The sequence below is a fragment of the Triturus cristatus genome, chromosome 1_2, assembly GCF_964204655.1.
Source record: "Triturus cristatus chromosome 1_2, aTriCri1.1, whole genome shotgun sequence".
Classification (NCBI taxonomy): Eukaryota; Metazoa; Chordata; class Amphibia; order Caudata; family Salamandridae; genus Triturus; species Triturus cristatus.
The window spans coordinates 957,558,475-957,574,272 of record NC_140580.1 but is presented as its reverse complement, the minus strand read 5'-3'; the positions used below and the strand labels follow the sequence as shown (position 1 = coordinate 957,574,272).

Here is a 15,798-nt window from a genome sequence, read left to right as displayed (position 1 = left end):
GATCTTGCAGAGCATACGAAGGGTGTGGAAGCAGGCAGATGAGATTGTGTTGACTTGTTTCTTCATGGATAGCTTGCTATCCAGGATGATGCCGAGGTTGTGGGTATCATCATCATTTTGGGGCGGGTGGTTGGCTGAGTTCCGTTGACCACCACGTGTCATTCCATGGTGAGGAGTTGTTCCAAAAGATGAGGACTTCCATCTTGTCCTTGTTGAGTTTGAGACAGTTGCCAGTCTGCGATGAAAATCATTCATCTGCGGAAGTTGGCTTTGGTGGTAGAGGGGTCTTTGGACATGGAGAGGATGACCCGGGAGTCATAGGAGATGTTGAGTCTGTGTGATCGGACGGTGTCGGGGGGGTTGTCATGTAGGTGTTGAAGAGGGTGGGGCTGAGGGACAGTCCTTGGGGGACTCCACAGATGATCTTGGGCTCTGAGGTGAACAGTGGAAGACTGATCCTCTGGATTCTGCCAGTGAGGTAAGAGGTGATCCATTTAGGGCATCTCTCTGGATCCAGATGTAGTGGAGTCTGTTCATCAGGATGTGGTGGGAGACAGTGTCAAACACGACGGACAGGTCCAGGAGGATGAAGGCTGCTGTTTCTCCAAGGTCTAGGAGGGCTCTGATGTCATCGGTGGCTGCGATCAGGGCTGTCTCGGTGCTGTGGTTAGCTCTGAATCCAGACTGGGTGTGGTCCAGGAGGTTGTGGTCTTCTAGGTATTGGGCAAGTTGCTGGTTGATCGCTTTCTTGAGGACTTTGACTGGATAGTTTTTTCAGGAAGGTCCTTACTTCTGCACGTTTTCAGTCCTCCGGGAAGGAGGTGTTCAGAACCTTCCTGAGCTCATCACAGATTGTCTTGCATCCAAGGTTGAAGACGTGGGGCGGGGGGGAGGGGGGGAAACCGGGGTCTGTGGGTGCTCCAGAGTGCATGGAGTTCAGGACAGAGATGGTGTCTTGCATGGTGAGGAGGTCCTAGTGGGTGAGCAGGGGTTTGTGCTGCTTGATGCGGTCAGCGGTGGGGGGTTGCTGCTATCAAGTGCCTCTCTGTTGACTGCTCTGAGCGCATACCAAATGCAGACTGGGAATATTTTGAATTATAAATAGGAAGCCTCATGTTGCTACCAAGCAATCCTCTTTGCAGTTTGAAGCACTATGCGAGGATTCGCCTTGCCTGGTAGAGACACTATGTGGAAAGGCTTCGGGTTGGGTCTTAAAGATTTCATTTCCGTAATAAAACAACAAACTATTGCTAGTCTGAGTTATCATCTTGACCAGGTTAAACCCAGCCCTCGGTGGCTCGTTACAAGAATGTCACTTACAGGCAGCTTGTGGTAGAAATGAATTGTCATTTGCAACTTCTTTGATGAACTGACAGATTGAATTGGATGGAATTATTTACTGGGTGATGCAGCTAAAAGTTTGTTTTACCACCCTGTTGTTGGAGTCAGAGATAAAAAGAGCTGAATGAACGAATGGGCGGGGGTAGGCTGGGTAGGGGATTGGACATGAGAAGAGCAAGAGGCTGACCTGCTGTACCTGCAGCTAATGAAAGAGTGCCTGAAAGCTGCCACTTCCTCTACCAGGGTGGGGGAAAGACTGGAAAGTGAAATGAAGTGTAGCAGACACTAGTAGTAGCCCTACAAGCGTAAGGAGAAAGGCTCGTGTGATTAATGGTGCATTGCCAGGTAATATGTCATGTTCTAATGTTGAACATTGTCAGACATTCACCCCCAGTCACAGATCTGGGTTTAATCCATTGTTATTTTGCTCACCACACCATTCCAGTTGGAACCCAGCCAGATCTGTGACTGGGGGTGAATGTTTTGCCAATGTGCAACATTCCGTCCATCATCTTGTGTGTTTTGCTGTTCGCCCTATGTGGGAAGGGTATGCCCAGACGTGGGTCCCGTGCTCACTACGCCACTGGAGTCAAGCTATCCTGGCTGAAGAGGAGTGAAACCCCGAAACCGGTCCTAGGATGCTTGATTCCGGTCCAGGCAAGACATGGTTTGGCAGTTCGGGTTGGACTGTTCCCATGAGGCACAGGGTCAAGACTGATTTGCATATGGCCATGTCTGAACTGGGGTGGCGTGGTGAGCAAAATAACGATGGATTAAACCCAGATCTGTGACTGGGGGTGAATATTTTGCCAATGTGCAACATTCCATCCATCATCTTGTGTGTTTAACAAAATAACTATTCCAGCATTCTATTTTGGAAATAGACATGATTTAGGTCCTCCCAATTGTAACAGTAAAGAGCAGAAATGAAATAAATAAATAAAAACATAGAGCAGTGGTATGATGAATTCTTTCTACTCTGTGCGTACAATCCCACTCGTCTCTTTATTCTGATTTCCAAGAGCAGTCACATGCTTAGTTAAGATGGCACAAAGTCTAAGTTTGGCGAAAAATACAATTGGTGAGACGAACATTTCTGTAATTCCATCTCACTGATGGATTGGGAATATCTGTGTTGGCGTACAGGCAAGGATTAAATGGGTAAGATCTGGTGTGAAGCTAGGTGGACGGAGAAACAATCAGTGGCAGTGTTTCACTATGTGTATTTTTTTATGTCGGACGTTATGGGTATGGATGTACCTGCTTGTGTATCATAGATTTGTGTGTCCGCCTCTGGCCTGACTGCATTTCTGTCTGCTTGCCTGTTTATACCTCTGCATGTATGCCAGTCTGCCTGCACGTTTGCAGATTAGCTTGAGCTGTAGAATGTCTCTTTCTGTGTTTGTGGATATATGTGCATTGTGGAACCTGAGCGGAAATGTGCATATTTGTTCATTGGCCAAATCTGTGCATAACTACAGCATTGTGAAGATTGGCAAATATGTTCATGGCCGCAACACTGTAGAAACTGGAGATGTGTATATCACTGTGTGTGTTGTGCAAGGGTTACTAGTGGTTACTCGCACTGATGAAAGGTCTGCTACTGAGAGCTTGATCTAAATTGTCCTCATTACAAATATTATTTGACTACAAAGTGTCTTTTAGAATAGCCAGAGAACCCCATCCTAGCATAACTGATAGTCTTGGCAAAATGGGTTACTTTTAAAGTTTCCTCTTTACCGATTGTTTGTCTCTAGGATTTGTGAGGCGAGAGAACACCCCTTTACATCTATTTAAATTATGTATTGTTTTCACTAATGTAATGCAAATTTTAAACATTTGCCCAAACTTTTCCTAAAATAGCCTTGGAGAATCAATCGCCCAAAGCTTTGTCAGATTCCACTAATTTAAGAGGCCTAACAGGCATCAATTTACTTTTTTCGATACGTTTTGTTTAATAGAAGTTAAAACACAGTATAGAGGGAAAACAACATCCCTGTAGACATTAAACCAAGAATAGGCTCAATCAATGGCAGTTAAATTGGGGGAAAGAATCAATCTTCCTTGCTTGCATTAAGGCCTGAGCCAACCTTGCTATGCCTCTGCACGGAGAGGGATCTGGGCAATAATCCTCCCTTTGCCAGGGGGAGAATGTAAAACCTAAATAATAGCATTATTTTAGGTCAGACACTAAATATCTTCCGGTCGTACTGTATGTTAGTGAATGGGGCTGTTGGGGGTGGCGGGGGGGGTCTAGTCTTTGAATAGAGTCTGGGAAAGCATACCGAGCTACGTCTGTAGGCAAGACCTTGAGAACCCCATTTACACATATTGAAAAATATTATAAGAGGTTCGTACAGTGTTTCAGCCATGACATAAACTGATTTAATAAACAGTAACCACATGAAAACTCATGTATTAAGTTGAATGTAGAGGCTCATAGACCACAAGCCTACTTGGTTCTTTGCTTATGGCCTTAAGATACCTTCATGTAGGCAGCTTCCGTTTCAGCAATGGTTTTATCGAACTCATTCCTTGAGGCCATCTTTCTCGCCAAGTTCTCATTGACACGGGACAGCTTCTCTGTCAGGACCCGGATGTCATTCTGCAACTTATTCTTCTCTTCTTCTTCCAGCAAAATCTGCCTGTTAAGCTCATCCCTTTTGCTGCACAAGTCTTCAATGCCTGTTTGAAAGAATCACACCATTAATTACTGAGGTAGAACATCCTCCTGGATTTGAACTCCATCTACAACACTAAGCATTTGATACCACGGACGTTAAATGCAGAGAAGGTCTAATCTTACAATTATTGCCAGTTGGCCAAACTTGAATAGGTAAGGTGTACCCTATGGGCTCCTATTTAAGGTGCTTTCAGTTATTTTCCCACAAATCTTTCAGGCTACCACAAAACTAACCACTCAACTTTATTTCATCACCAGATAACACTACAGAACAAGGCTCTATTTCTTTCAAGGCACATTTTATATACTCAAATGCAAGTTAAGCTACATAAAAATTCATTATCAGATGTCTGGATAAACGGATTAAGGCTTCATAACAATACTAAGTTTTGTGGGTAGACCACTATGGTAATACAGCAACTGAAACTGTTGTTCCTGTGATGTACAGTAACTCCAGGTGCAGTATTACCACTGTAGACTAAGTGGCCAAAGGAGTGGTGAATAATTACCGGAATAAGAGTTTGCACAACAATTTCCGCATACTGTTCCCGAAATTCCACTGCTTCGCCCATGGATAAACTCTGCCAGTTTTCACTTTTGGAAATGTTTAAAGTTGAAACTGTATAGCATACACCTAGTTAGCAAGCAACTGAGCACAGCATAGTGGCGAAGCCAAGACACATGATTTGAGATTATTTATACTGCACAGGAAGTTTCTAGATTGCCACCATGACAGCAATTGTGTTCTTTGTTATAACTGTCTTAATTGTATTTCTGAATTGCATAGTGAGAGTAGTTTTCATGTTGAAGGGATGTTGTTCAAGATCCAGGGCAAGTAGATGAAGACGGCCCTTATTCTGTTTTTTTCCCATCTTGTATTACTTTTTCTGCACTTTGGCAATGTCCTGGTTCTTCGTGTGATGCCATGATTGCTGGGTTGTTTTTTTCTGAGGGCCTTGAGGCGATGGACCTGGTCTAGAAGAGGGTGCCGACTTCTTGACAGAGCCAAAATAGTTACTTTGGCCCTTAGTGACATGAGCCACAGTGTGTAGGAGGACTTTCAAGGGTATCAGTGTGGAGGACACAGAGCAAACAATTGCCTCGATTTAGGTGCGAGAGGACTGTTGTTCTGAAATCAGTTTATGGAAGGATAGGTTCCACTGTCTTCAGGAGAAAAAGCTGGTTTCAGGATGTCTAGGTGGCGAGATGTTCTTTGAAGGAGAGGTGTGTGCCAAGGGTGAAATTGAGTTGTCTGTTAGCGGAGATGAGTGTTGGGGAGGGGTGAAGAGGGTAAGTCTAGGTTCTGTCGGAGAGCCAGCCTCGGATATGTGGCTGATCAACGCTACTTGCAAAGAGGCAGAATTTTTGGTAGGGGCTTAACATCCAGTTAAAGATTAGTTCAGGGCAGATTTTGAGTCGCTGAATGTCGTGTGCTGTCGAAATTTAGAGGTAGAGTTGCGCGTCATCGTACTGATGGATTTTGATGACAATAATGGTGAGAATGGAGCCAAAGGGTTCTAGCTACAGGTTGAATATGCTATGGGAATACTATGTATACTAACACCTAGCAGGATGACAGTCTCTTGTGTAAAGAAAATACTTTTTTTTTAGTTAGAGTTGCTTATGCACCTCTGCCAAAAAAAACATTTTTAGAAAAAGACACAAGCCCTTTACCCACATTTTATGGCATGCTCCATCAAAGGGGTACTCCCTCGCAAGTACCAAATGGTCTAGGTGGGCTCATTAGAACTCTTGCAAAGCACAAATGTTTTATGGATGTGTGTAGTGTTGTGAGTAAATATAATATTGTATTAAGAATAGGATAAACAATGGAATTTTAAATCAGGCTAAATACTATCTTATGCAACATTAAAAGCTCCCTCTTCCCACCAAAAAAATAACAAATATAAAAAACACATGGTACATGCTTATGCCCTTCCAAGCATATGTCAACATCACTGGGCTTTCATCTGGACCTTGTCGACCCTTCTAAGTACTCCAACCTACTCTATTTGTCCTAACTATCTAATGTTGGTGAGTATTTAAACTGATCCATCTGTCAGGGTAATCCTGTTTATTGGATTCCGTCGTCCCACTACAATCTATGAAGAGGATGTTCTATATAATGCAGCAGTACGTTTGCATTCTGTGTCTCCACCAACAGGATACATTACTTATTTTGCATTAGTCTGGCAAAAAAAGTAATCTATAATTGTACAAGAGGGGTGACTGGTGGGTCAGTGTGGTGACGAGCTATGCGGTGCACAGAAAATATGACCCAAAAACTTGTAAAATGTGGGGAAATAGCTCCTTGTTGGGGCAAAGATTTTTTTGTAATAACTGTGCTGAAACACAAGAGTCTCCCATCCACAACGGAGATAGTCTGTCATAGTGGGTCAATCAAAAATTATTTAATTAGTAAAGCAAAATTTTGCATAATGTGCAAAATACAGTAATCGCTTTTTGTATTCAGGTTGAAAGTGAAATGTACATTGCTAACCATTAAATTAAATTGAATCTGGGTTACTTAAATTGTATTAAAATCATCCGTTTTCTATTTCTATTGTACAGTAGAGAACAATCTGGTTCATCTGTGTAAATGATTAAAAAAAAACCTCATATAAATATAATATCTTCTTTATTCGTTTTTTTTAAATAAATTTTAAAAACCATAAAAGAACAGTTGTTTAGACAGTACAGTACAAAATAGAGAAAAAAAAACATATGTTTTAAAGCATAAAAATCATAATTAAAACCTATCATATATCATATGGGCTAGGCCAAAAGATTCACGAAGTATCATTTCGTCAACATTCACTAAAATCCGACTCCATATTACAGATTATTCCTAGGTTTTATAATACATCTTAGAAAGTTGAGGACATAATAACAGATCAATTCAGAGTCTAACATTTGAAGACGTAACATCGCGGGCCGACATGGTCTTAATCCCCATCGCTTTAATACAGGTAATAACCAAACCTTCCTATGTGGGTGATGAAATTTACAAAACAGAAGAGTATGTATATTTGACTGCCTTGATACATCATCACAAGGACAAAAAGTGGGAGTTAAATCCCAACTATTTCTATCGGGGAAAGATACTAATCTGAAAAAAGAATCTAATCTGAATCTTGTCAGCAACATTCTATGATAGGTGCTAATCCGTACAGTTAAGTATGGTTGAACAGAATAAGTGGTCTGAATCAAATTGGCGTGGAGGGCCGATGGTTTTATTGCCACAGAAGTCAACCTCAAAGACTCCAAGTGCGTTAACGCCAATTTTTTTTAGCGCTCTCTTTGGTATTTCGATGATTTTTTTGGGGTCGTAATAATATTTCTCCAAGCCAAGATCCTTGAAGAAATTTCTTACATAGCATAGCCATTTTATTTTTAAAGGATGGTCTATGGTCATTGAGTCTAACAAAATTTCCTGGGAAAAGACGTTATTAACGGAGGTCCAAATACGTCGCCAGAGCAATAGGGGCTGAATTCTTATCAAATCCTCGAGATAAGAAATTCCAAGCTCCAAGTGGAGAGCGTATACTGAGGTGCTCATTGGTACAGCTAAAAGAAATCTCAAAAAATTATTTTCGGCAACCTGAAGGGCGCTGACCTCTACGGATCCCCATACTCCAGCTCCATAGAGGGCAATCGCCTGACATTTGGCCGAATAGATTTTTAGGAGCTCCACTGGGGGCCTTTCCCCTAGTCTCTGGGAGAAACTTATCAGAGACATAATAGCTCTTTTAAACAGGTGACATCTAGCCTCAACTGCTGATCTCCAATTGAGCCCGTCATCAATCATTATCCCCAGGTAGCAATACTTAGTGGTCACCTCCAATTTTTGATCTTTAAGATAGATGTTCTTTACTCGCTTTTTTGCTCGCCCGGCAACCATGACAAAGGTTTTTTTAACATTGACTTGCAAGTCCAAGCCACCCATAAACTCGACATATCTATTTAGGGATTTCTGCAATTCGCATGGGGTGCGGGCCAAAATGACCGCGTCGTCCGCGTAGAGCAAGGCAGGTATCAAACGCCGTTTTACCCGAGGTAGGTCCAGAGCCCCCCTCAACATCTCCACCTCCAGACCATTTGTGTACAGGGAGAAGAGGAAGGGGGCAAGGACGCACCCCTGCCTGACTCCTCGCTCCACTCCGAAAGGCGCGGTCAATTCGCCCTTCGTACCAAATCGCACCCTTGCAGAGGCCCCTGAATATAGCTCTCTCATAAAATCTACGAGAGGGGGGTCCACTCCCATATGTGTCAAGATGTTCCAAAGTTTTATGTGTGAGACACAGTCAAATGCAGCAGATAAATCTACATAGACCATATAAACCATTTCCTTTTTTGCTTGGCAATATTTTCCCAAGATCAGACTAAGATTAAGGGCCTGCTCCACCATTCCAAACCCCTCCCGAAATCCAAATTGTAAATCCGATATAATATTTCCCTCCTCAGCCCACTGCCGGAGTCGTTCAAGCACAACTCTACCGACCACTTTACCTAACGAGTCCAAAAGTGAAATAGGACGATAACAATTAACGTCTTGGCGGTCTCCTTTTTTAAAAATTGGGACCATAATTGACTTTGTCCAAGAATCAATCAGGCCAACTTTTGCCGCTGCGGTGCATACTCTTGTAAGGATGGGGGACCAGAGATCCGAATTGAATTTAAACAGATCTACTGGAACCCCATCCGGGCCTGGAGCTTTCCCGCGCTTACTTGCTTTTAGGGCCGCTAAAACTTCAGTAATATCAAAAAATAAAGAAAGAGTGTTGTGAACCCTTGCTAACAGTTACTGTGTCTTTAAAAATCTTGGAGAAGTGTGCCACCCACGTATCTTCATCAATGGCCACTTCTATCTTGGGACTGTCAGAATCCAAAAAATATGGTGTTTTGACAGTACGCCAAAAGGCCAAGCTGTTCTTTGACACAGCGCTGGAGTGTAAATCATCCCATAACTTCTTCTTTAATTCAATGATTCTTTGCTTTCGTGCATGAACATATTGGCGCCTCAAAGATCGAATTATTTCTGGAACTCTATCTGTTTTTTTTAATTCCTTTTTTAGATTAGCTAGGGCTATAGTGCAGGAGTGATTAAACCAACCTTTATTTATTGGGAGTGACTTCCTTGATGCTATGGTAAGAAGTCCCTTGATCTTCTCTAATATTTGTATAAAATTAGTTAGAACTTCTTCATCAGATAACGATAGGTCGAGGCAATTGATTATATTTATATATGCCGCTTTTACCAGTTTCCCAGTAATTACCTTCGGATTGATAGTCTCCCACTTCAGTGCATACCCATTTGTCCTGGCTAGCTCTAATTTATTTTGTGCGAGAGTTGTCGCTATTAGGTCCATTTCCGGTTGGCCCTTCGTTCGTTGTATTTCTAATCTGAGAGCGGAAAGGTCACTGAAAGTGTTAATCAACACCTCACAGGACCTCATTCGGGGAGACAAAGCTGACGAGAGAAAAATATAATCAACTGTCGTACTGTAGCCCCTACCGACGTACGTTGGTTGTAAGAGATTTGACCCTGGAGTTAATTCATTTACTATTTCAAGTTCTAAATCCAATAACATATTATTCATGGCAGTCCCCGCTTTACTATGAGTAAAGTGCATAATAGGAGCGTTGTCTTCATCCACGATTCCGCATCTGTTTTTCCCAACATGTGGACATGGATGTATATTTAAGTCTCCACCACATATGAAATGAACTGGCCCTTTACCAACTATGGAGTTATTTCTCAATTTCTCCTTGATATTGGAGATAAGAGACAGAAATTGATCATCCTCGAGGTTGTTATATAAATTAAGCAAGAGGATGGGCGCAGTTTTATTGTGAAGAAGCTTTAATAGTTGGTAGTTTGGGTCCGACGCAATCAATGATGTTTTAAAATGATTTACTGTATTGGCAATATATGTGGTCAGCCCCCCCTTAGGTCTACCAATACCTCCTCCCAAAGCTGGCGTAAAATATGTTTGAAACCCAGGGAGATGAAGCTCCGTTAGGGACCAGGTCTCCTGTAAGCAAATAATTTTCTCCTGTGCTAGGAAATATGTTGCCGAGCCATCTTCACTTTTGGAGCGAAGCCCCGCTATATTCCAAAAAAGAATAGATAGCGGGTGCCATTCTACGTTGGTCACTACTTCTTGAGTTGGACAGTTCGTTGTGGGATTGAGTATAGAATGTGATGTACTATGGTTGGAGTCTTTGGATGGAATTGATGGTCAATCAACCATTTCAAGGACACTAAATCTATTGTCCGTTGGAATCCCAAGCCAGGGTTCCCTTTGAATTGGCTCTCTATTTGACATTCGCTGTTGATGGACGCCCCATTCATCTCTTCCTCCACCCCAAAATCGTGATCCTGGTAAGTGCCGGTAACCACCATGCTCACGAAAACGGGAACCCACTGTTTGCCATTGGTTAGAATAGTTATCATGAGCTGAGGCTGTTATTTCCCAAAGATGAGCATTGTTAGTAGGAAACTCCCTAAGAGGCCTGGAGGGATAGAAAAAGGAGAGTCGCCTAGTTCCTATTTTACCATAAGTGTTTGGAAACTCCCCAGAGCATATGTAATCCACCACCCAGGGATGTTCAAATGAAATCAAAATGCAATCTCCCTGTATCGTTTTTCTACTTTTCCCCACCCAAGGGGTTCTACGGACCATCAGAATCCTCGTTGACCCGGGTTCTGTAATGGGACGATTATTGTTTAACCAATACTGAACCTTATTTTTCAACGACCATGTAGATTCCATAACATGATCTTCTAACTCCGGTACTCCTATCATAACTACCACATATGGACTTGCTTCCGGGGGCAAGTCTACCGCCAATCTACTTTTAGTAAAGCCCCTCGTATCTGCTGTACTGGTATCAGTTGTTGCTATTTTGGGAGGTTGCTTGTTTAAAGTCAGAATATTTGTTTGATGCAACAATTTTTTTTCCCTAGGAACAGGGATTTTGGGACCTGCGGTTGCTACTCTCGGGGCATTACCCTGCAGAGAGTTTATGTTAGTATTAACAATAGGTTCTTCTGCTCTCTCTGTAATAAGTACATCGGGGGGTTGTAGTTTAGAGGGAGGCTCTGATAAAGCAGTTTCGTGTTTTTTATTATACATGTGTGGCAAATTTTGAGGAGGTGATTTAGTTCCCCTCTTTTTTTTCCCCCCTAGTGCTTGTTTCGGTTTCATAATGTTAACTAGAAGCTGTACTTGTTGCTCCATCTGGGACAATCTTAAATCAAGTGGTGCAATAGCGATTTTTAAAAGCTCTGCTATGTTGTTTATTATGTGTGGGTTTACATTGTCCCTTTGCGTATTACTAGATAGGAAATGGGTGGAGTTTGCTACGCTTGGGGAAATCTAGATTGTCATGTAAAGACTGATTAATAGCTGATTTATCAGAAAAGTAGTCGTCTTGTGGAGATGTTATGAGTTTTACTTCGTGTTGGATACTAGAATCATGATGAACCGGAGTTTTTGCGTTTATCTTTCGTTTCTTAATTGCTCCCTCTCTCCTGCCTCTAGTGGTCCTTATTTCATCTGGGGTTATTTCGGGAATTAATTCTGGGGTCCTTTCTAGGTCCAAACTTAGTTGAAAGTCAGAAAGTTGTGAGGCCGACAAATCTACATTATTTGGGAGACTTCTCCTACCCTTGGAGATCGTCCCGCACCCCCTAATAGGCAAAACCTCAGGGGTTTTTGCATTCTTTAAAATTTCCCATGGACGACCTCTTTGCCAATGCGAGATCTAAGGACACCCTACCTTCAATTAGGCTAATGCTTTGATCAATAAAAGTATTTGCCTTGATGATAAAGTCGTCCATAGGACCTAAGGATTTTCCTCCGCCCCCCTTTACTTTAGTTTTGCTTCCTCTCGTGAGAACCATATCCACGATTACTCAATAAAAATATTCACCAATTAACGTTATTAAGAAGTTTAAACCAGTCAATATCATACACAAAAAGAGTGACCTGTTCGGTGATGTTCAAGTAGAAGAGGCGGTCCACTGGGTCAAACAAACGCGATTTTTAAGGGACTGGGCCCGGTCCGATCTCTTCCGGCCTCAGACGGCCCGCCCTTTGCCCGGGCTTAGCCCCGGGCGCTCCCGCGTCGCTTGATTAATATTCCTTAAATAGGTGGGGCGTATGGGGACGGGGGCGTGTCGTCCAGGGAGAGCAGCCCAGGTGGAAGCTATTGGGCACGCAGGGACTCCTGAACAATGGAGTCCCCTGCAGCTCGCAGCCCTGTCCGCTACCGCCCACCCCGCTTGATTCAGCCCAGATTCCACACCACCCCTTGCGATGTTTGGGAGGGCGCTGCGGGACCCGCGCAGCGGGTCCGGCGAGTTGTTTGGCGCTACCAGGGGCACAAAAGAGTCACGCTGTAATTCCCACGTCGAACTGGCAACAAAGGTGAATCCCAAGATTGAAGAGTTTTGGCTCAGTTTTAAGCAAGCGGCTATGCAGGGGGGGCGTGTCGTCCAGGGAGAGCAGCCCAGGTGGAAGCTATTGGGCACGCAGGGACTCCTGGACAATGGAGTCCCCTGCAGCTCGCAGCCCTGTCCGCTACCGCTCACCCCGCTTGATTCAGCCCAGATTCCACACCACCCCTTGCGATGTTTGGGAGGGCGCTGCGGGACCGGCGCAGCGGGTCCGGCGAGTTGTTTGGCGCTACCAGGGGCACAAAAGAGTCACGCTGTAATTCCCACGTCGAACTGGCAACAAAGGTGAATCCCAAGATTGAAGAGTTTTGGCTCAGTTTTAAGCAAGCGGCTATGCAGGGGGGCATGTCGTCCAGGGAGAGCAGCCCAGGTGGAAGCTATTGGGCACGGAGGGACTCCTGGACAATGGAGTCCCCTGCAGCTCGCAGCCCTGTCCGCTACCGCTCACCCCGCTTGATTCAGCCCAGATTCCACACCGCCCCTTGCGATGTTTGGGAGGGCGCTGCGGGACCTGCGCAGCGGTCCGGCGAGTTGTTTGGCGCTACCAGGGGCACAAAAGAGTCACGCTGTAATTCCCACGTCGAACTGGCAACAAAGGTGAATCCCCAAAACTCATATGTGAAAAGCTAGATTACTTAGCACAGGAATTATATTCAATAAAAACATATTCCACAAGGTGTGGTACATGAATAATTGTATTCCTTTTTGTCAGCAACTTTCTTAGAATTATGCGGCATAATACAGTTACAAGTATTTCACTTAAAATTAGATGCTGTCTCGACCCATTGTGGCTAAAAGTCCACAGATTATTAGAAGGACAAAAAGAACCCATAAAGAGCATGACTGTGGAACATCAAAGTTGAGGTCCAGTGGGAAGGAGTCCAAGAAGGTCTTACCCAATGAGCTAAATTAACTTGATATATAAAACAATCAATCAAAATCTTCAGGACGTTCGGAATATCAACTCTTACAATGTGAAGCATTTGTCTCTGCCGTTTCTTGATCTGTCATCCCTAAAATCAACAAGTTGACACGAGCAGTCAATACTATTGAATGAACTAAAAGAAATAAATAAATACTTGCATTTATAGCCCTTCATTTACCATTGAACATTTTTCTCTACATTTACCTTCCTTACTTAAATCGATGTTAGTAACTATCTTCAGACAAATAAACAAGAGAACCACAATGGGAGCAATGGTCAGATCAAACACAAATGGTGACAAAGGTAAAGGGTGCCCTATCTGGGATGAGCAAACAAATCGAACAGTTAACTTATCTCGCCCTGGATTCCTCGCATATAGAGGCTGCTGTTTTGAATTATTAAAATAAGACTCAAATCATTTTTTTTAGCAACCAACTTCATTCTGGGGATGATAATAAATCAAACACTAGTCTTCTGAATCCCTCAAGATGTACAACTCAGTCTAATTGCACTCAATACTTTTGAAAAACCAGTGCTCAAAGAGATTGAAAAATTACACCCAAGAGAAACGTTTGGAAATATATCATGGAAAGAACAGGCTGCACTGACCACTGTAGCCAATTATTAAAAATATTAAACCAGCCGACAAAGGTGGTGCAAAAATTATCAGTCTACTAAGATGTACAGAAATAAGAATACAGAAATACAGTGTCTTAGGCTCTCACACGACAATACCAGCAACAACATTTTATCAGAGGTCCTCACAAGACTTCTCAATACCATAAAAGCTATAATTTTCGAAGTAGAATGTGCAGGATGGAACTCTAAATCAGAAGCGGAGTTCCCAATGAAGGTGAATCCTAAAAGTCCATACTTTTACATCATCCCTAAAATTCACAAGCTGAGAAATTAGTCCCAGTGGATGCCCGACTGCATCTGGGATGGATTCCCTCATGAACGTCATTTAGGGGTCTCAGTTGCGACCCCTAGCTTACCTCCTGCCAATGCCCTTGCGATCCAGCTCAGGCAGCAAGGGGCAGCATGAGGAACAGAGGAAGCACAAATTTTCGTCTAAAAATAAAAGAAGCACTGGGATTTCCAGGCTGCTCTTGCTGGGGACAAATAACCAGTTGAAATTTGCAACGGTTTCAATTTGTCCCATGAGCTAAAGGGTTTGCTCAAGTGTTGCCTAGCAACACACCCTTCGAGGCCGCCCAGGACTCCACCAGGCAGAAGCATCCTTCACTTGCAGGCACCTAGGACAAGAAACAACACTGAGAAGGAGTTACCAGGACTGCTGTAAGTAGTGTATGCGTATCTTCCTGTGCGGCTGGACCCCTAGCCCTGGATAAACGTCCATTTGGCCTGCATGAAGGGCTGCCACAATCTGTGCAGCCAGTCACAGTAAGTGCTTTAATGTTTTTCATTTGGCATGACTGCTTTGTTTTGAGATTGTTAATGTGTGACATGTCTATGCGTTTAGATGTGTCATTTAATTGTCTTGTGTGACACTTCGAGTGACGTCTTCTTGCAAGTAAAACCAAGCAATTATACCTTGGTAATTAGATACATTTCATAAACAAGTGCCCTGCCCCTTTTGTGCAATTAGAGGAAGAATGTTGCTTTCTGGGACTTGTAGTTTTTAGGTCTCGCCTGGCTATCGTGTAAGCGATCGCTCAGCGAGACTTATGTAGGGGCTTCACAAAATGCTCCCAAAGGCTTCCCAGGCGGATCGGGTGGCGGTTACGCGCACAACCACGCGCATTCCATTTGCCACTAGCTACTTCATGCGCGTGCGCCGCCTCACGCATTCAGAGAGATTTAGTAAGGGGCACAAGACCTTAAGAATGCGGATTATGGCCAGTGCATGTGAGGCATTCAAGCGCGAAGCTGGCATCGGACTTGAAAGCAGCAGACTGCTTTCGCCAGCGCGCGCTCGGCCTCACTTCCTGCATCCCCTCTTACAACAATAAACTTTCGTTATAACTCACACCCCATATGCTTGTTCCCTCCCACCCTTCCTTTGATGTCCGCTTTTCTTGTTGTTTACAAACCACGCCACACACTGCTGCACGCCACACACTGCTGCACGCCGCACACTGCTGCGCTACACACTGCTGCGCTACACACTGCTGCGCTACACACTGCTGCGCTACACACTGCTGCGCTACACACTGCTGCGCTACACACTGCTGCGCTACACACTGCTGCGCTACACACTGCTGCGCTACACACTGCTGCGCTACACACTGCTGCGCTACACACTGCTGCGCTACACACTGCTGCATTACACACTGCTGCATTACACACTGCTGCATTACACACTGCTGCATTACACACTGCTGCATTACACACTGCTGCATTACACACTGCTGCACGCCGCAC

The 15,798-nt window shown here is 43.8% G+C and overlaps 1 protein-coding gene across 1 annotated transcript in view; it reads right to left on the bottom strand.

The window, feature by feature from the left end:
• Positions 1–15,798, bottom strand: part of SSNA1 (SS nuclear autoantigen 1) — a 40,243-nt gene that overhangs the window by 2,469 nt on the left and 21,976 nt on the right. The window contains exon 2 of the mRNA XM_085610071.1: positions 3,827–4,026. Coding sequence (XP_085466197.1) covers positions 3,827–4,026 — 200 coding nt within the window. The remainder of the gene's footprint in view (positions 1–3,826; positions 4,027–15,798) is intronic.